The 21826-nt window shown below is 36.9% G+C and overlaps 1 protein-coding gene across 3 annotated transcripts; it reads left to right on the forward strand.

The window, feature by feature from the left end:
• Positions 1-230: 230 nt before the first annotated feature.
• LOC112800992 (phospholipid-transporting ATPase 3) lies at positions 231-21792 on the forward strand. 3 transcript variants are annotated; one of them, XM_025843464.3, is made up of 27 exons: positions 231-978; positions 3011-3076; positions 3438-3499; positions 4455-4536; positions 4869-4979; positions 5739-5816; positions 5897-5993; positions 8710-8816; positions 9017-9082; positions 9706-9827; positions 10042-10132; positions 10224-10301; positions 10382-10498; positions 15209-15355; positions 15429-15533; positions 16555-16697; positions 17546-17647; positions 17726-17789; positions 17881-18093; positions 18572-18737; positions 18823-18902; positions 19004-19243; positions 19431-19652; positions 19744-19911; positions 20070-20432; positions 20519-20625; positions 21142-21792. In XM_025843464.3, the coding sequence occupies exons 1-27, from the start codon at positions 853-855 to the stop codon at positions 21443-21445; spliced, it is 3627 nt and encodes a 1208-aa protein (XP_025699249.1). In that variant the 5' UTR covers positions 231-852; the 3' UTR covers positions 21446-21792. The 3 variants fall into 3 exon arrangements, with proteins under 3 accessions (XP_025699249.1, XP_072093012.1, XP_072093011.1); XM_072236911.1 differs by having other exon boundaries at positions 532-978; positions 3443-3499; XM_072236910.1 differs by having other exon boundaries at positions 588-978; positions 1296-3076; positions 3443-3499.
• Positions 21793-21826: the final 34 nt, after the last annotated feature.

Genomic DNA, 21826 nt, shown 5'->3' on the forward strand with positions numbered 1-21826 from the left:
TAGACCGTTAAAAATGGTAACTGCCTTAATAAAGCCTCAACCAAGTCCAACTCAAACCTTTGTCGCTTCAACTTCTACAACTTCCTCACTCACTGGCCCCACTTTCCTTCCCAAAGAACTCGGATATTCTCTGCGGCTATTGCCTTAAAACGACGTCGCACTCCACTGCAATACCAATAGCCTCTTCTTTGTGTGCCACAAATGTAATGGGAAGTCCTACGTGGGAACTTGGCTTCTTAACATTTTCCACGCTCTTTCCGCTCGCGTCCTCTTCCTCACATTACTAGCCATTAGCCAACTAACCAACTAATTTTCCTAAATCCTGATATTTTTTGTTTCATAAAAAATGATCAGTTTTATATATTCAAATATTCAATTAAATAAAATAATAAATTCCCATAAATAAATAAATAACTATTTCGAGTGGTTCGGACTTTTTCTTACAAGTTTAGTTCAATTATTTAATTTTTTTTTTATGTAATAATCTTCTTAAACATACAAATTTGAAAAGTGCATTATACGCTCCGGGTTGCGGGGGCGCGAAGGAGGAAAGGGAATAAATAATCTAGCACGAACGCGAGATCTCCGAAGACATAAAAAACGCAGAAGGGTAAAAATGGAAACCGGAAAATTTCGTGGAGGTTGAATTGAATTGAAATCGAATAAAATGACTCGTTTTCCGTTTCAGTCCTCCGAAATTCACGAAGGTGTAAAAAAAAGCGCGTGAAATCGGAAAACGAGGAACGGAGCGGTTGAGGTAGGTCTCAACCACCGTCACCGTCATCGTCGTCGCCGCCGTCACCAACAAGGTCTTCGTTGTCTGCTTCACTCTTTAACAGATCGAGTTACGGAATGAGTCAGCCCGAGCGAATTCCGTCGTCTCGGACGGTTCGACTCGGAAGAGTTCAGCCGCAGTCGCCGGGTCACCGCACCATATACTGCAACGATCGCGAGGCCAATCTTCCTGTTCGATTCAAGGTTTTCCTTCTTCGTTTACTTAACTTGCTTTTTATGCACTGTGTTTTGCGATTATGCTATCTTGTTCCATTTCCACTGATTTTAGATTCAGGAACTTTGAGTGACTTCGTTTTTGGCTGTTTGTACTTGTTTTAGTTCAGATATTTGCTTTCTTTGTTCTTTCGAATAATCAAGCCATAGTAGTGTGCGCTAGAAATTTGTCACTTGTTGATTGAGTAGAAGTAAGGGATAATTTACTGTTTTTTTTTTTTATTTGGAGCAATTTTGCTGGAGCTGTGCTGTTAATATTTGCTTTATTTATGCTGATTGATCTATAGATATTTTGGTTTCAAACTGTGCTTCGCAACACAATTGATACGGCAATATTTGGGTTGCAACTGCATCACTGCGGCATGTTTCGAACTAGAATTTAAGGAGAATGGAACCAGGGAAACGGATGTGAATAATATTTTGAGAGAATTTACTTATAGTAATCTCAAAGATTACAATTCATTTTCCCCTATAGAAATTCAAATGACACTCTTCCCCAATTTGTAGTTGTGGCAAATATGTATCGTGGCAATTGCTGCCTGCTTCAACTACATTTTCCGTGGATTTAGCATAGGTAGCAGTAAGATGAAGTACATTATATGGAATGTTTGTTTTGTAAGGTATGTATAAACTTGAAACTTCGAAGTGAAAATTGGAGATAACAAGATTCAACAAGTCACGGAAATTAAGTATTTTGCTCCATTATCCAAAAAATAATGGGGGATAGTGGAAGACATAAATCATAATATTCAAGCTGGTTGCTGAAAATGAAGGAGTGTTCCAGATTTCTTTGCTGTAAAATGTACAACTAAAGTTTAGGGTTAAATTTGCTGCATTGTTATTTTAGAATGGTAATGTTGCAACTTGTATGAGACTACATGTTGACTATTAAAACCAATAGGGACATAAGTTTAATGTTATGAAGATGAAGATGCATAAATGGATGAGTGGGCTCGTTAGACTAGATATAATTACAAATTAATTGATTAGAGAGAGAGAGTCGAGGTAGCGCCAATCATAAGAAAGATATATGGCATGTTCGGAGAAGGCGCATATATGAATATTTTTTTTAAGTAATTTTCTTTTTGTTGCGTAGGAGTTCCGTGAGGTATGCAATTTCAGTTCAATTTAATATAAAAGACGGAGATGCCTGCATACAAACTAGTTTCTTTTGTCGAAGTGAAATATAATAGGAAGAAAAAGAAATAGGGGGATGATTTGAGTTTTACTTGCTTGTTCCTCTTGAAAGGAACGATCATAATAATATATTAATCTTCATTGAGATGAGATAAGGTTGTGGCTGAATTGCTGCTGTTGCCATTATTTTGTCTTAAATTTTATAAATGAATACAAATACAAAGGAAATTAGTGAACCTTATTCAAAAGGGTGGTAACCGACTAGAACTAGAAAGCTGATGCTGATGTCTTTTTTTTATAACGAGTTATATATAAGGAGTGTGCTTCCAATGTTATAGTTGGAATCAAACTAAGATTACTCAGGTGCAGGAGTGGTGCATTGGTATGCTGAGATGTTGGAATCTCGTGTAACATTAAATATTTAGCTTATTCATCCCACCTGTTTGAATCTTTTCTATCATCTAAGTTCAAGACTAAGAGCTTTATAGGAAAGATTTGTGATGTTTGACTCTGAAATGCCATACTTTTATAGGCCAGAACATGTTTAAATTGAAAAGTTAAGCTATAAATATTTCCCCCGTTTTATAAGTTTTCTTAAAGTAGCTATGGGTGTTAGTTGACCTGCGGTAAACTAAGCCATCATGTAGTTCCATCAACTGTTACTTTTTTGTGTGAACTGTAAACTCAAATTTAATCTTATTTCTGTGTTATGGTCACACCTTGAAACCAATTCTTTAGTGTTCTGTTTTTTCCCTCAACTTCCAGAAATTACGGATTTCTTTGCCTTGTCTGATATTGTATTACTGTAGTATATTTCACATTTCTTGATTTAAGGTTTTTGACTAATTAATATGTATCATATTAGGGGAATTCAATATCGACTACAAAGTACAACTTCTTCACTTTTTTGCCAAAAGGATTGTTTGAACAGGTAAGTACTCCAAGCTTTTCGCTTATTGAGACTGTGCACTGTGGAATGCATATGATTTATACTTTTTCAAATATTCTAAGTTTTGCCTACCACTATATGGGATTTTTAATGTATTTTCTCTAAAGAATATAAGGGTCTTGATTCTTGATTTAAAGTATGTGAAATGAATTTAGTATGCGCTCAAAATGGTTGATTTTTACCTTTTTTCTCTTTTTAAAACTAATATACTGCTTATTGAAGGTAAATAATATTTGTATTCTGTCGAAAGAAAAAAAGAGTTTGTAGATGATGATGCCAATCTGTTTCCTTCTAATCAATGTTTTCACTTAACTGAAGCTAAAAATACATGTCTTCGTTGCAGTTCAGGCGGGTTGCTAATCTCTACTTCCTTACAATCTCAATTTTGTCTACCACGCCAATCAGGTTTGCAAATGCTAGATAAATTTACGATCAAACCAGTTAGGTATTGTTTTACTACTATCAACCATAGCTTTGAAAAATAAGATCGTACCTACTGAAGAATAGTAACATTTTATTTCTTTAGTTTACTTGCTAACGACATGATATAGGTGGTAGCATTTTCAATCTAGGTATTTTTATTAGAAAGAATCATCATATGATATTAAGAAGTTTTATCTTTACATTCGGTTTTCTAGATGTTAATGCAGCCTGTGTCATTGGTTGTTATTAGTATTATTGTTGTTTTGATAAAATAAGAATATTGTTATGATGGAGAGAAGAATAATACAAGGAGATGGGCATCAAGAGGTCCTCCATACAATAGCAAACAACAATCAGAAGGACAGCTATCTATAAAGCATTGGTTTCTAATGTCTCAAAATATTTGAGAGGAAAAGTCCTTGAAAAAATCCACGGGCTTTACACTAAATAGATACCAAACTTCTGATTTCCTATAAAACTTGTTTGCCAGAAAATCTCTATTTAACTGTGTCAGTGGATTTTGTTACTTTGCTCTCATGTTTGATTGTTCCTTTTTGGATGGTTTTGAGTTTCCAATTTTATTTACAGATGCCTACATGTGTTTTAGCTGACAAATTGTTAATCCAACTACCTGATAACCTGAAATGGTCTATATGAAGCTTTGTTTGGTGTCATAGATTTTTCTTTGTTTTGATTATCGTTTGCTTATTGAGTTTATAGTATTTTGTTTCTTATTAGCAATGATTTGTTATTTTGATCTGTTATTCTTCAACTTTGCATTATGCTTCTCTGTCCTGATTTAATATGTGAAGGTGATTATCAGTAATATATACTTGAGCTGCAGATTTCTTCCTTTTATATGCTCTTTTCACCAGTTTTTAGTTTTATTGAGTCACAACTTGTCTAATCAGTAATTAGATATTTTCTGAAACTGCAGCCCGGTGTCTCCAATAACTAATGTGATTCCTCTATCTTTGGTGCTGCTCCTCTCACTTATTAAGGAAGCTTTTGAGGACTGGGTTAGATTTTTATTTACTCTTGAATTCTTGTACATTACTTCCTTGATTGTTTTTCCTATTCATGTTTTCTGGTAGTACTGCAATGTCAAATAAGGACCTATTAGAAAAAGTTGGCTAGATAAATATTTAGAATAAGCATATTATTATGCATTTTACTTATAAGCCTGTGAAAGATTGAGTGGGTTTTCTTAATAAATTGGCAACTGTGCTGATTTCATGTTCATTTTTTTTTCCGTTTTTCCCCCCTAGTTGAAAATTTCAACATCTTAGAATTGATTATGCCAGTGTGACTAATGTATTATTTGCATTGGTTTATCTTGTTAATTTTACAGAAGCGTTTTCAGAATGATATGTCCATAAACAATAATATGATAGATGTTTTACAAGACCAAAAGTGGGTGTCTATTCCATGGAAAAAGTTGCAAGTTGGTGATGTCATCAAGGTGAGAGTGGTTTATATCTGCATTTAATGTTGACATACTTTTATTTTAAACTGGTACTTATTTGGGTATTTCTTATAGGAATAACAATATTCTCTTAAATCTTATATTGGTTATCATGTTTTTGGCTGCATATCTTTTATCTGTGATGAAGTTTCTCAGTTCTATTATCTTTTAGGAGAAGCCCCCTTGTTATCATCACTTACCCCTTTTTGGTAGCAATTGTTATTCCTTATTTTCATAATCACTTGAGGAGTTTGACCATGCCTAATTCTCACTTGTGCCTGGTTTATCTCTGTTCAACTTCTCAGTATTGCTGACCAATTTATTCCAATGTGTAATGAGTTTGCGAACCTATTCCTATTTATCTTACATGACGATAGTTTAAGATGTATGCTTCTTCTTTTCCAATACATGTCTTGTTATAATAGATGTGCTTCATTCTCTATGAAACTTGCTTGCTGATTCCTCCCTTTATGCACTTGCTTATGTGTGGCTGCAGCAGTGTTAAGGTTTCATAGAGCAATGTGGTTGTAACTCTTGGTAATTTGTTGTATTCTTCTGGATTTTGAAAGTGGCTTTTGTTCTAAACATATTTTTCCATGCTGACTTCTCTTTTTTAATTGGAGATTCTAACTATAGTTATTAGTTTGGGTTGCGGATACCTATAGTCTGGAGACCACTAGGATTTTTAGTTTGCGGAGCCGGTAGTGCTGCTTCGATTGCTGGCTTCATTTTACAATGCTTGTTTCTTGTTTGTAGGTTAAGCAGGATGGATTCTTTCCTGCAGATCTGCTTTTTCTAGCTAGTACAAATGCGGACGGTGTTTGCTACATTGAGGTTGGTTTATTTGTTTTAATCTGAAAATAAGAGGTGCTTGACATTTCTTAGCCATACATTAATCATTGTTTGGATGACAGACTGCTAATTTGGATGGGGAAACCAATTTGAAGATCAGGAAAGCATTGGAAAAAACATGGGATTACTTGACTCCGGAGAAGGCATCTGAGTTCAAAGGTTTTGATTTTTTCATTGATTGACCCTCATTTCTTTAGCACTTTCTTCCTTTCTTATTGCAGTGAATGCACCATTGATTTGTTATTGAAGTTCTACTTTACTTGGTGACAACCTGTCGACAAATATTTTATCTCAGATGCATTTTATGTGATACATCTGTGGTTACTAGATAGATTTTTCTAATGTCAATGTTCTTTGGCTAATTTATGTGAGCACCTGATGCCTAAAAGCTTGGATTGGTTCTGCTGAGCAATTCAATATGTATGTCTACAGATTACAGAAATGTGCAGCCTCCTTTTTAGTTTCATCCTCTTGTTTTGTGTTTTTTTTCTTCTCCCTTCATGTGCTTATTGTATCATTCAGATCAATAATACTAGAATGGAAGAAGGGACAAAATTACACCTGAAAGTTCATACGCTGGACACAAATACACATAAATCATTTAATGAGTCATGCGTGTACAGTAATTATACACTCCGGCGGACACAATTACCATTCCGGCCATCAGCGTGTGGCGTGGTTAGTTTGAGTGGACACGCAATTCACTCCTTGCTGGCACGTTCAGATTGAGTGAGCTGACCATTTAGTGCCAACTCATAAATTACAATTTATTTTAAAAAAGAAAAAAGAATAAAAAGACATCCTTAACATGCAGCCCAAAGCGAAGCCATTGTTGTGTTGTGTTGTGTTGTATCATCTTCTCTCTCTTTCACCTCTTCATTGATTCACACCAAAAGCTTGAAACTTTGATTGATGGGGTACCTCAGTTTCTTTTGCAGAGCTGAATCCACAGTTTCAACCTCCAATTCTCTCACACCATCACCTTCTTTTTCTTCTTCTTCCACCACCACCACCTCAAAGAAACAGAACAACAAAGAAAAAGAAAAACCCATCAAGATCCAACACTTCCATTACAGTGACCTTGAAGCTGCCACCAATGGCTTCTCAGAGCGCAAGCTCCTCGGCGAAGGAAGCCATGGTTATGTCTATAAAGCTGTAATGGTTTCTTCTTCTTCTTCCTTTGCATCTGCACCAGAGTTCATCATCAGCAACAACGAGGTTGATAACGAGATCGATATCTTGTCCAAAATCCAGAGCAATAACAGCAAGCTTCCAAATTGGGGAAGAAGGGTTCGTTTGGCATTGCAAACTGCAAAGGAAATTGATACCCTTCATTCATCAACACCACCTGTGATCCACAGAGATATTAAATCAGCAAATGTTCTGATTGATAGAAACTTCAATGCAAGGTTAGGTGATCAATAATGCCCAAAAACCCAACTCCAAACAAATGCCCATAACCATATTCTTAATACACTTTATTTCACCCTTAATCATATTAACTGTCTTCTGTAACTGTTGCACATCTTCCAATTTGGTGGCACACTCTGTAAGCTCATTCATCTTCTGGTATGATTGTTTCAATGACCTTTCTTCAGATACAACCTTTGTCCCCACATTTCTTGTTTTTCCTTCTACTTCGTCCAGCCAAACAAAATACTCACAACGATCTGTCTGGATTCCACTCTGTTCTAGACTTGAGTACCACAGCTTCAATTCCGTACAAACACTTGCCATTGTTGTACTCAAACTTCTTCTTCTTCTTCTTGTTCTTCAACAACGAAGATCTGCCACCAACAGCGCTGCCACAATTTAGGGATAAAGAGCTCGATTTTTTCTGGAGTGAGCCCATATTCTTAGTTATTGGTTAAGGTGTTAGGGTTTCAACACATAGCATCTTCTTTCTAAAGATAAAAGAGAACGAAGGGTTTATTTTAATTAATCATTAAAATAAATTGTAATTTCTGAGTTGGCACTAAATGGCCAGCTCACTCAATCTGAACGTGCCAGCAAGGAGTGAATAGAGGCACATGTCCACTCAAACTAACCACGCCACACGCTGATAACCGGAATGGTGATTGTGTCCGCCGGAGTGTATAATTACTGTGCACGCGTGACTCATTAAATAATTTATGTGTATTTGTGTCCAGCGTATAAACTTTCAGGTGTAATTTTGTCCCTTCTTCCTACTAGAATATTCAGATCTCTCTTTATTCTCTCTATTTTGTCTCTAAATTCTCTCACGCTAATAGGATATTATCATCAATTATGCTTTAAATATTCGAATATACTGTCAACTGTAACAATAACGATTACTGATTCTTAGATACTGATTGTGATGTTAGACATTGGATGAACTTCTAATTAGCTCCTTTATTGACTACTATTACATAAAAATCATAGTTGGATGTTCAACCTGGAATATTTCTCTTGCATTATTTTCTACATTATACAGGGTATCCCCATCATAAGTGACCCAAGCCTGTTCATATCTTTTTGCCAACTTAAACTAGAACTTTTCTCCATGGTGTCTGTTTCTTGTGATTCTCTCCTTCCAATTGTCTGAATAGTTCTCTGGCTTCTGGGATCCTAGTTTTTCACATATTACTTATGCATTGACATGTTTATTTTTCTGTTTAATTACTCCTTTCTTTTAGTTACAAACTCTTGAATTGTGATTTTATGTAAAGGCAAATAGCTTTTCATGTATGATTGCTTTCCTTCCAATCTCCTTAGAATATTAATACTCACTCCATGTAATGGACAATCAATAACATTTTGATTAGTGTCCACTTTTGTGGTATGTGTGAAATTTGATCTGTGGCTTGTTTATCTTTTGTTATGACTGTCTTTTTTTTTCCCCTGCTACTTGCAGCTGAAGTTCAGTGTGAGCAGCCAAACAATTCATTGTATACCTTCACTGGCAATCTTATACTTCAAAATCAAACACTGCCTGTCAGCCCAAATCAACTTTTATTGCGAGTATGTTATGATTTCCTGTCTCTCGTTTGGCTCTTGTGAGCTCCATCGCCATTCATAAAATAGTCATAATTCTTGAGTTGATGGGATGTGTGAACTTTTGTTTTAATCATAGATTTATTAGACAGATATTGATCTATGGGTCACTCCTCTTTTGGGAAACTTACACTGGCCTTGACAGATTGAAATTTCCTACCTTTCAGGGTTGCAGTCTCAGGAATACAGAGTATATTGTTGGGGTGGTCATTTTTACTGGACATGAAACAAAGGTTTATTACCATAAAGTGATGCCTAATTATGATTCATGCATATGTCTTTCAACTTAACAATCCTTTGTGTTTCATGTAGCCTAACACAATTAAATATGTAAATTGTAGGCGTAGCAATGCATTGATTATTAAATGTGCTACCGGCACACAGTTCTTTTATTATTTACTAGTTTGATTTCATCATTATTATTGTTATTCATTAGCATTTATATTTTTAATTCTTGTGGGGTGGTATGATATGAAATGCTTGTGGATCTTCCCCCTTTTTTTCTGCAGCAGGGGCGGTGGTGGATGGGGATGGGGTGTCCAGGGAAGGAAGAAAAAGACCTGAAAATAAACTTTGATGTTGTGATGCTTGTGCTTGATTCTTATATTTATGGCTACTTCAAAAGTAGTACCCAACACATGCAGTGTTATTTTACTTAATTACGTGTCCATTTATTGGTGTTGATTTGTATTATTTTTGTTTGAGTTCTCCTTTTGGAAGCTTGGATTAGCTTAGGCTTGTGATTGAGTTGCACGGAGTTTCTTTCTGGCTGTAAATGCTTTTCTGAATGTTCTTTTCCTTATTATCACTGCATGTTTTCCTTTTGCATTTGTTCATGTTATCCAACACATTGCAGGTGATGATGAATGCTATGAATGTTCCTTCCAAAAGAAGTACATTAGAGAGGAAGCTTGACAAGCTCATTCTCACTCTTTTCGCAACTCTTTTTGTGATGTGTTTTATTGGAGCTGTTGGCAGGTTTGTGGGTAACACATTTAGTTTTCTTGCACATCATTGCTTTTGGCTAATGCTTTGGGAGCTTTATAATTGCTTGTCCTGGTACTGCTGGGAAGGGAAGGGTTTAGCTTTATTTCCACTCACAATGGATGTACTCTTCTTTGTTATTACTGTTATTAATTATTAATTAATTAACTATTAATGTAGAATTTTCTTGGATTTATGTAAATTGTAGTGCTGTCTTTGTAAACAAGAAGTATTTCTACCTACATCTTGAATCATCAGAGGAGGGCGGAGCACAGTTTGACCCAAGAAACAGATTTTTGGTACTAAATATTTCAATGTTAAGCTGGATGACTATCTCAACATAATTCTTTTTTAATTAACTTAATTCTGTTCTGCTTCTCATGTTTTCAGGTTTTCCTTCTGACTATGTTTACCCTCATCACGTTATACTCAACTATCATCCCAATTTCACTTTATGTGTCCATAGAGGTATGTTTGAGTCATTTATATAACCAAGAAAATGCCATTTTCATGAAAGGGGCGAAATTTATTTTTGGTTTATGTATCAGATGATTAAATTTATTCAATCCACTCAATTTATCAACAAGGACCTGCACATGTACCATCTTGAAACCAATACCCCGGCATTGGCCCGAACTTCCAATCTGAATGAAGAACTTGGGCAGGTAAGGTGATAACGCATTTTTTTTTACCTGACAAAACATTATTATTGACAAGGAAGACAGAAAGTGCAAGAGAGAACAAGACATGCTAGCATAAATTCAAGTCAGATCTTTTTTGTGTACAACAACAACAACAACAACAAAGCCTTGTCCCACTAAGTGGGGTCGGCTACATGAATCAAGCGACGCCATTGTGCTCTGTCATGTATCATGTCTACAGAGAGACCGTTTACATGTAGATCTCGTTTGACCACCTCATGGATGGTCTTCTTAGGTCTTCCTCTGCCTTTCGCCCTTTGTCCATCTTCCATCTCATCCACCCTCCTGACTGGATGTTCTATCGGTCTTCTTCTCACATGTCCAAACCACTTGAGACGCGATTCAACCATCTTTTCCACAATGGGTGCTACTCCAACTTTCTCCCTTATATCTTCATTCCTTATTTTATCCAATCGCGTATGACCACTCATCCATCTCAACATCTTCATCTCTGCCACACTCAGCTTATGTTCGTGCTCCCCTTTAGCCGCCCAACACTCCGTACCATACAGCATAGCCGGTCTTATAGCGGTGCGATAGAATTTACCTTTAAGTTTTAAAGGCACTTTTTTGTCGCATATAAAACCAGATGCACTCCGCCATTTTGACCAACCTGCTTGGATCCTATGATTTACATCATGTTCAATCTCTCCATTATCCTGTATGATGCACCCAAGATACTTAAAACTTGTAACTTTTCGTAGGATGTTCTCTCCAATTTTCACCTCTATATTTGAGTTTTCCCTTCTCAAACTGAACTTACATTCCATATATTCCGTCTTGCTACGGCTTATGCGCAGACCATACACTTCTAGCGCTTCTCTCCATAACTCCAACTTCTTATTTAAGTCTTCCCTTGACTCTCCCATAAGAACGATATCATCGGCAAAAAGCATGCACCATGGCACAGGCTTTTGGATGTGCTCTGTGAGTACTTCCAAGACTAATGTGAAAAGGTATGGACTTAAGGATGATCCCTGGTGTAATCCTATACCAATAGGGAATTCCTCTGTCACACCACCTTGAGTCTTCACACTAGTTGTGGCCCCATCATACATGTCTTTAATTGCCCGAATATATGCGATCCTTACTCTCCTCTTTTCTAAAATCTTCCATAAGACCTCCCTTGGTACCCTATCATACGCTTTTTCCAAATCAATAAACACCATGTGTAGATCCCTTTTATTACTACGATACCTCTCCATCATCCTTCTTAATAGGTATATCGCTTCAGTGGTAGATCTGCCTGGCATAAATCCAAATTGGTTCTTTGTTACTTGTGTCTCTTTTCTCAACTTCCGTTCTATCACCCTTTCCCATAACTTCATAGTATGACTCATAAGCTTAATCCCCCTATAATTTTCGCAACTTTGTATATCCCCCTTATTCTTGTAGATAGGTACCAAGGTGCTCTTTCTCCACTCATCAGGCATCTTCTTTGACCTTAAAATCTCATTAAAAAGCTTGGTTAACCAGTTGATGCCTTTTCCTCCAAGACCCTTCCAAACCTCAATCGGGATATTATCAGGTCCTACTGCCCTGCCATTTTTCATCTGCTTTAGAGCCTCTTTTACCTCGAAGTCTCGAATCCTTCGATAGTAGTCAAAGTTTTGATCTTCTTCCCTTGTGCACAATCGACCAAGGCTCGGAAGAGTCTTCTGTCCCTCATTAAATAACTCGTAGAAGTAGCTCTTCCACCTTTCATTAATCTTCTCCTCTTGAGCCAACACCTCTCCATCCTTATCCTTTATGCACTTAACCTGATCCAAATCTCTCATTCTTCTTTCCCGGCTCTTTGCAATTCTATATATACCTTTTTCTCCTTCTTTCGTGCCCAAAGACTGGTAGAGACCCTCATATGCTCTTGTTCTTGCTTCACTTACAGCCACTTTTGTCTCTTTCTTAGCCGCCTTATATTTTTCCCAGTTATCTGCATTGCGGCATAAAGACCACTCTTTAAAGCATTCCCTTTTTATCTTTATCTTTTCTTGTATACTCGCATTCCACCACTAGGACTCCTTGTCTCTTGGTCCTATTCCTTTAGATTCACCAAAACTTTCTTTTGCTGTTTTTCTAATAACTTCTGCCATCTCCCTCCACATCTCTTCCGCGCTTCCATTCCCATCCCACTTTGCCTCTTCTCCTACCCGTCTTAGGAAGCTTCTTTGTTCCTCACCTTTCATCCGCCACCACCTCGTCCTTGGGTTCTTCGTATGATGTCTTTTCCTCAACTTTTGCTCAACGCGAAAATCCATGACGAGCACCCTATGTTGTGTTGTCAAACTCTCTCCCGGGATAATTTTACAGTTAATGCAAAATTTCCGGTCGACTCTCCTCAACAAGAAGAAGTCGATTTGAGAGCTTGTCATGCCACTCTTATAGGTTATAAGATGCTCGTCTCTCTTTTTAAAACATGTATTTGCGATGAGAAGATCAAAAGTTGAGGAAAAGTCCAAAATAGTTTTACCCTCGGCATTGATCACCCCGAAACCATGGCCTCCGTGAATACTCCCATATCCAGTCACTTCTCTCCCAACATGGCCATTTAAATCTCCTCCTAAGAAAATCTTATCTCCCATAGGTATGCCTTGAACCAAACTCTCTAGATCCTCCCAAAACCTTATCTTGTGTTGTTCGTCCAAACCCACTTGCGGTGCATAGGCGCTAATCACATGGAAAGCACCTCCCTCCACCACAAGTTTGATAGAGATGATCCGATCTCCCACCCTCTTGACATCAACTACGTCCTTCTTCCACTGCTTATCCACAATTATTCCAACTCCATTCCTATTCTTCACTTTTCCTGTATACCAAAGTTTGAAACCAGAAGAATCCAACTCCCTAGCCTTTGCACCAACCCATTTCGTTTCTTGTAGGCACATAATGTTAATCTTCCTCCTTGTCATGGTGTCCACCACCTCCATGGACTTTCCTGTTAGAGTGCCTATGTTCCATGTCCCAAATCTCAACCTTTTGTCGCTTCGACCTTTACCTTTTCCTTTGTGAACTAGCTTATTTACCCTCGTCCGTTCACGAAAACGCGAGAACCCTTGCTCATTTAACACTACATCCGGGCACCGATGCAGCGGCTCTTGCTTTGACACCGTACTCGAGCCATACGGCGCGTTGCTTCCGGGCAACGACCTAGCTTTAGCGCAATAATGTCTTTGATTCATGTCATGGGGGTTCGGCTATATTTTTACGTTGGTTGCCGAAGACCTAACACAACCCTCCTCCTTTATCCGGGCTTGGGACCGGCTATGTACCGTACGTGTAACTTTTTTGTGTAGTGAATAGTAATTCCTCTGCCAAGAACAACCATCAAACTTACTCAAAGATTCATGTTCTGAAAACAATGAACAACCACCACCAAGTGTGTGGTGAAAACCTATTAACAAAATCCATCCTCAGTACCTGGATACTGTGAAAATATATTTTTTTCCCTTCCTGTGTTACCTAGATGGAAGGGGAGCCTTCGAGCAACGGTGGAGTTGTCACTGTGTCATCTCAAGGTCACGGGTTCAAGCCGTAGAAACAGCCACTGATGTGATGTAATTATTAGGTTAGCTGCGTATATCACACCCTTTGAGTGTTGCCCTTCCCCGAACCTTGTGTTAACATGGGATGCTTATGCACCGGGCTTCCCTTTTGTTTTATTGTGTTACCTAGATGCTCTAATAATTAGCAAGAGCAAATTTCACTTAGAAGATGTTTCCTTGAGGGTAGTAACCATGAATCGAGATGTGAGTTTGCATATTGATTTCATTGATTCATGGAACAAGAGATACGATTTCTTCCCTCCTAGACCGTGTCATACTTAAATAGATATATTGTCATGATTTATAGTCATGCCATTATCTCTTTGCTTCAAACTGTCCTTTACTTCAACCAGTCAATTCTACCATAGAAACTAAAATTTCGGTTCTCCTCGTGTATTCACCATATCATACTATGGAAGAGTCACATATCCTTCATTATATATCCTGTTCCATGACCAGAGTCTTGCCCTCCCATCCTTGATGCATGTCACCTGGTCTAAATATTGTCTCTTTCTCTCCATTTTGCGAAATTGTTAATACCTCTTTCCCCCGCTTTTTTGCCAAAAGTTTATACAACCCTTTGAGCACTAGTTCTTGGTTCGGTCACTGCCTTTTCTCCCTGTTTGTTGTCTTATACTTTTCCAAGTTTTCAGCGTTTAGCTATAATGACTGCTCTTTGAAACAGGTTATTTACCTTCTCTTGAACTTGGGTGTTACACCACCAAGATTCTTTACCTTTTAATTCTAAAACATCTTGATTCTGCATAATCTTCAAGTGTTTTTCTGGCTGCGTTACTAATCCCTTTTGTCATCTCATACCACATTTCATTTGCACATCTCTTTGCTTTTCACTAGCCATATGCCCCCACTTAATCCTCGAACTCTTGCATTTTTCTTCTGACGTTTCTCTCAACTCATATCTCTCCTTAACTAGGATATATGTTGGGTAGTCAAATTGTCTCCGGGGATAACATTTCAGTTTGCATTAAAAAAAAAAAGACACTAACACTTTGCAGCTTGTGCTAAGTTTTCTTTCCAATTATTTTCCAGAAGAAATTGATATATGGGCTTCTCGGTAGATGCTATTGAAATTGAAATATTTATAGTTCACAAGTGTACTTGCTGATTTGATTAGGTGGAATACATCTTCTCTGACAAAACTGGGACTCTAACAAGAAACTTAATGGAGTTCTTCAAGTGTTCAATTGGAGGAGAAGTCTATGGAACTGGTGTGACTGAAATTGAAAGGGGAATTGCTGAGCGTAGTGGCAAAAAAATTGAGGTAATACAGGTGTGCATTAAACTGAAGTAGCCAGATATCAGGGTCAAGAATAATGATTATACCTTGTCCACAGGAAAATATCTCATCCAATGCAGTGCGAGAGAAGGGTTTTAATTTTGATGATCCTAGGCTTATGAGAGGAGCTTGGAGGAATGAGCCTAATCCTGATAACTGCAAGGTAAGTCATTTAGCATAGCGTGAATTGGGTTATTATGCTTTTAATATGCCTTGGGTCTGTAAGATCATATTGTTGATGCTGACTTAGAAGGATTTTATCATATATACCCATGCAGTTCTCTTAACATATCTTTTTTAGTAATGTAAATTAATTGGATTTTACCCTTTGTTGTCTCATAATAGTTATTACGTAATATTAAGGGTTGTTCTATAAATGTATTTTATGAAATGGCAAAAATTACTTTACTGTTGCCAAGTGTTGTGAATTGCAGGCAAGATTTTAATATCTGGGCTGTTTATACATTGGAATTTTGCACTTCATGTAATGGTCCTTATCTAGAATATAGGCGCTTATGACTTTAATATCTGCATAATATATTATTGATACTAGCATTTTTGAATGGTTCTTTTTAGCATCAGTTTGCAATTTGAGTTTCCATATGTTCATGAAACATTGCATATTCCTCTTACTACTCTACATAGAAAATTTCTTATTCTATGATTTTCACTAGAAAAGGATCTAGACAGTTGTGCTGAATGATATGACTTGCCTGCCAATGTATTGCAGATGTTACTTTTCCTTCAATTTCATGGTTACCACTTATCAGTGAACTAATTTTTTTGAACTTCTTTAATCTTTAGAAAAAATATAAAATGCCTGATTGCTTAGAAGTAATTGCATCTTCTGTTTATTTGCAACTATATGAGTTTGCATAGCCTGGATAGAGGGCGATCCAGCTATGTCAATTTCTTACTTTCTCAAAGAAAATTTGATTGGTTTTGTTTGCCCACATTTCTCATAAGCTTTGTTCTCTTGTTTCTTTTGGTTAAGCACTTACAATTGTGTTTTCTGTATGCTTATACCATGATATAATAATAGTTCTCATCTTGTATTATGGTTATGGTATATATATATATATATATATATATATATATATATATTGGTTCTGTATGCTTACACCATGAAATAATAGTTCTCATCCTGTACCACAGCTTAGGTTGATATATATGTTGTTCTGTAGGAATTCTTTAGGTGCCTTGCTATCTGCCATACTGTGCTTCCTGAGGGTGATGAGTCCCCCGAGAAGATTAAATATCAAGCTGCTTCACCTGATGAGGCTGCTCTGGTTATTGCTGCAAAGAACTTCGGTTTCTTCTTTTATAGGTTCAAACAACTTCACTGTTTTCTACTGTATAGTTTATTGTATAATTGTTGTCTTGTTTTGCCTTACCTTTGTATGTTGCACACAACTCATCAAATTTTGTTGGGTATTTTGAAGTTCTAACTACACCACTCACATATAAATTGAATGTAGGCACACTATCCCTATTTTGTGTCACTCGTCCTATAAGTGATTGGTTGCCATGTGTACTGAGTTATCCTATCCTGAGTCATTTAAATTTGATTCAATCCAAATGCACCTTTGCTGTAGACTTAGGTCTAGCTTTCTGTGCTTAAACCAGCAGAAATGTGAGCAAATTTATGTTATGCTATACTTTATTCATGTAATTCATTGAAGGGAATGAGATCTAAAATTACCAAGTTATTGAGTTTCAAATTAGAAATGAAAATTTTCACCTTTTTTGTATTAATGGTGATAGCAGATCCCACTTAGTGTGACATGGTTTAGTTGTGAATTTGAGTCAATAGAAGGAAATGAGTGAGAGATACAGCTAAGAAGCCTCTGGACTCATTCGGGCTGACAATCTGATGGTGTCTTGATATTGGGTGAACCATGAATATGTGTGAAATTCTCACTTCCCTCTGTAGTTTTTGCATTTTCTCAGACAGAAGTTCTTCCAATGTTAAAAAAAAGGAGGGGTAAATCTTTCTTATCCTTCAAAAGCTGTGACTGATTTGAGCCTTCATTTGAAAAGCTCTGTGGCAACGTACTCCTTTTAATCTAAAATATGACCTTCTATTCTTGGATCTACTACTAGTTATTGGAGCTGCTAGGTTTTAGAGGCACCATTCTAGTTTGATCTGACCTAATAAATACTGTTGTTTCTCAGGCGAACACCAACAATGATATATGTCCGCGAATCACATGTTGAGAAGATGGGTAAAATTCAAGATGTTCCATATGAGATTTTGAATGTGCTTGAGTTTAATAGGTAACCATTTCTCCCTCTTAATGGGCACATAGTTTTAGACATTTTGGACAAAACTAGTAATCTTTGTTCCATTAATAGTACAAGGAAGCGCCAGTCTGTTGTATGTCGCTATCCTGATGGAAGGCTTGTATTGTACTGTAAGGTAATAATCTCTTTCAGTTTCAATACAATATTTATACTGCATGAATTTTTTTCTAGTAAGATAAATCTTTCAAGGAACTTGCTTTTCACAGGGTGCTGATACTGTAATCTATGAGAGGTTAGCTGATGGTAATAATGATATTAAGAAAGTGACTAGGGAGCATTTAGAACAGTTTGGATCATCTGGGCTACGTACATTATGCCTGGCTTACAAAGAATTGCATCCTGATGTTTATGAAAGCTGGAATGAGAAGTTTATTCAGGCGAAATCTTCTCTGCGTGATCGTGAAAGGAAGTTAGATGAGGTAAATTTGATTTGACTATGGTAGATGTTATGTTCTGTGGAACAGTTTGTGTTAGTTTAAGGTTTAGCTTCTTTAGAATCTACAATTTTTTATTGATTGTGGTCACACCCCAATGTTTTTGCCTGGTATCACTGCAAAGTGTGTCAGTTACATCAGTATCTCTAGCTAAGTTTGGTCAAGTGCATGCACCCCCTTTTTATCAGTGTTGTTCCGTCAAGTCCAAATGTGCATTTGCTTCCTCAAGGAACTTGTGAATCTCTCTCTCTCTCTCTCTCTCTCTCTCTCTCTCTCTCTCTCAAAACTTGCATCTCCTTCCCCATCCTTTTTTCCCCTGGTTTTAGCTGTATGATATAACTTTTTATTTGAAACTTAAAACTTTTTATTTGAATGATGTCCTTTCTTGTATAGTTCCAAATTCATGCATAGTTTTGTACGTGTAATTATTGTGTTCATTTTTATGCCTGAGAAATTAATACAGGTGGCAGAACTTATAGAGCATGATCTCATCTTGATTGGTAGTACTGCCATAGAAGACAAGCTCCAAGAAGGAGTACCAGCTTGCATAGAGACTCTTAAAAGAGCTGGCATTAAAATATGGGTACTTACAGGGGACAAGATTGAAACAGCTATTAATATTGGCTATGGTTAGTCTGCTTGATATTTCTGTGGCCAATAAATAAAATATAGTAGCTATTAACTTAATATTTTCTTTCCACTGTTTGGCTACAGCATGCAATTTAATAAACAATGAGATGAAGCAATTCATTATCAGCTCTGAAACTGATGCAATTAGAGAGGTTGAAGAAAGGGTAAGCCTCACCTGTAACTTTATGTTTAAATGCATAACTTTTAATATTTCTGATTTAGAATTTTATACCCTTTTAGTTAATTGCTTTGTAACCTTTTCTAGGGGGACCAAATAGAAATTGCACGGTTTATGAAAGAAGAAGTTAAAAAAGAACTGAAGAGCTGCCTTGAGGAGGCCCAAAGCTACTTTAGCTCTCTCTCTGGTCCTAAATTAGCACTTGTTATTGATGGAAAATGTCTAATGTATGCACTGGATCCAAGTTTGAGAGTCATGCTGCTGAATTTGAGTTTGAATTGTCATGCTGTTGTGTGCTGCCGAGTATCTCCTCTACAGAAAGCACAGGTAAACTTATTCCTGAAGGCAATTAAAGTCATTTTGCAATCCTTATTTTCGTTATGCAGAGAGCTTTTGTTTAGCATGATAGTCAATTTTGGATCAGTAAATTTGGGTCTAGTTAGTAGGAACTGGTCGGGGTAACATGCCTCAGTAGGATTGGTGGTGTTTGGATTTCAATTACGGTGCTTTACAGGTCACTAGTTTGGTCAAGAAAGGTGCTCAGAAAATAACACTTAGTATTGGTGATGGGGCCAATGATGTTAGCATGATTCAAGCTGCTCATGTTGGTGTTGGCATAAGTGGCTTGGAGGGGATGCAAGCTGTGATGGCCAGTGATTTTGCTATTGCCCAGTTTCGATATCTTGCCGACTTGCTTCTTGTTCATGGCCGGTGGTCATATCTTCGAATATGCAAGGTGTTATATTTTTGCTAATTATACAGTTGTTTGTGTGACTTTTTTCTCCCTGTTTCAGTGTTTGTAACACCCGTTAATTTGGTTGTTTCAGGTGGTGACATACTTCTTTTACAAGAATCTCACATTCACTCTAACCCAATTTTGGTTTACATTTCAAGCTGGGTTTTCTGGCCAGAGATTCTATGATGATTGGTTTCAGTCATTATATAATGTCATATTCACAGCACTGCCTGTGATCATTGTTGGACTATTTGACAAGGTGGCATATTATCTCCCTCATTACTTCTGATAACAACTTAACTTTCAGGAATAGAATTTTAGTAGCACTGTTTAGTGTAGAAACACACACCATTTGCTTGTTCCCATTGCCTAAACCTGTAATTTCATGCTTTGATTATTTACTTGTACCTTTGCCAGGATGTCAGCGCTTCTCTGTCCAAGAAGTATCCTGAACTATACATGGAGGGAATAAGAAACGTGTTTTTTAAGTGGAGAGTTGTGGCTATATGGGCCTTTTTTTCTCTCTACCAGTCTCTAATATTCTATTACTTTGTGAGTTCATCGAGTTTAAGTGGTAAAAATTCAGCAGGCAAAACATTTGGACTCTGGGATGTCAGTACAATGGCCTTCACATGTGTTGTAGTAACTGTCAACTTGCGACTTCTCATGATTTGTAATTCAATTACAAGATGGCACTATATTAGTGTTGGTGGAAGTATTTTAGCATGGTTTATTTTTATTTTCTTATATTCTGGGATCAGCACTCCTTATGATCGACAGGTGAGCTTTTCTCTGCATTCAGAAGCTGGTAATCTAATTATTCCCCGTTAGAAACATGGCTAACTCAAGCTTTATTCCAATTGCAGGAGAATATGTATTTTGTCATATATGTCTTGATGAGTACATTATATTTCTACCTCACACTACTACTTGTTCCTGTTGCTGCACTTTTCTGTGACTTTATTTACCAAGGGTAACGTCTGATTTGAAGAACACTCGGTTCATATCTTGTCTATGCATGCTATTTGTGGGAGATATCATTCCTCCATTGGGGATGCATGACTAGTTTACATAAGGTTGCATCACTTTGGCGTGAAGCATTACATACATTGATAGTCACAAAAAAGAGACCTTTAATCAAAATATCGATTTTATTACCAATTTCCACTTTCAAGAACGATATACATTTTACTATGGATGTTTAATTCGTGATAGTCTTTGCTGCATTTGCTTTAATGATAATCATGTAGTAAAAAATTAAGCACCTTCACAACATAACCTTTTTTATTTTCTTTTGTTTTTTCTTTTTGTCCTTTTTTCATTAATGGGCACTTGCATCTATGGTATGAATGGACTAAGAAGGAAGCCGACAACTGAAATTATTCATATAACTATATTACTATATCCCAGTGGTTTCTATGTCTATCCTGTCACCTATTTTTTGGGGTTTCTCCTTTATTTACTTTTTTTCCTTTTCATATTGTTACAGGGTTCAGAGATGGTTCTTCCCATATGATTATCAGATTATTCAAGAGATGCATAGACATGATGATACTGATACCAGCAGGGCACACCTGTTAGAAATAGGGAACAACCTTACACCAGCTGAGGCCAGGAGCCATGCCATATCTCAACTCCCACGTGAGATATCAAAGCACACTGGGTTTGCTTTCGACTCCCCTGGTTACGAGTCATTTTTTGCCGCACAGCTTGGTGTATTTGCTCCAACAAAGGCATGGGATGTTGCAAGACGTGCTAGCATGAAATCTCGGCCAAAGATTGGACATAAGTAATCAGACAACAAAGAAACTTGGAGGAAGATGTTTGTACATTGACCGTAGTTTTGCTTTTTCATTGAGAGGCAGCCTAGGAGATTTGTAACATCACCATGTACCATATTAAATATTCAGCGGTTTCATTTAGGTATATTTTGTGCTCTCTATCTCCCTAGCTTGGGGGGAAGTAGAGCAGATCTTTTAGTTTTAGGATTGTTACAGATGTATATTCCACTATTTTAGTTACTCACGTCCATATTTTCTCCCCCTAGAAAAAGAAAAGTGTGAATCAATTTTCATTTACGAAGTGTTCAATATTTTTCATTGTGTTTTTGACATATCTGGATATAGTATCATTTTTCAAATGCCAAGTGTTCAATATTTTTCTTTTCTTTTAGT

The sequence above is a fragment of the Arachis hypogaea genome, chromosome 5 (assembly GCF_003086295.3).
Source record: "Arachis hypogaea cultivar Tifrunner chromosome 5, arahy.Tifrunner.gnm2.J5K5, whole genome shotgun sequence".
NCBI classification, from domain to species: Eukaryota; Viridiplantae; Streptophyta; class Magnoliopsida; order Fabales; family Fabaceae; genus Arachis; species Arachis hypogaea.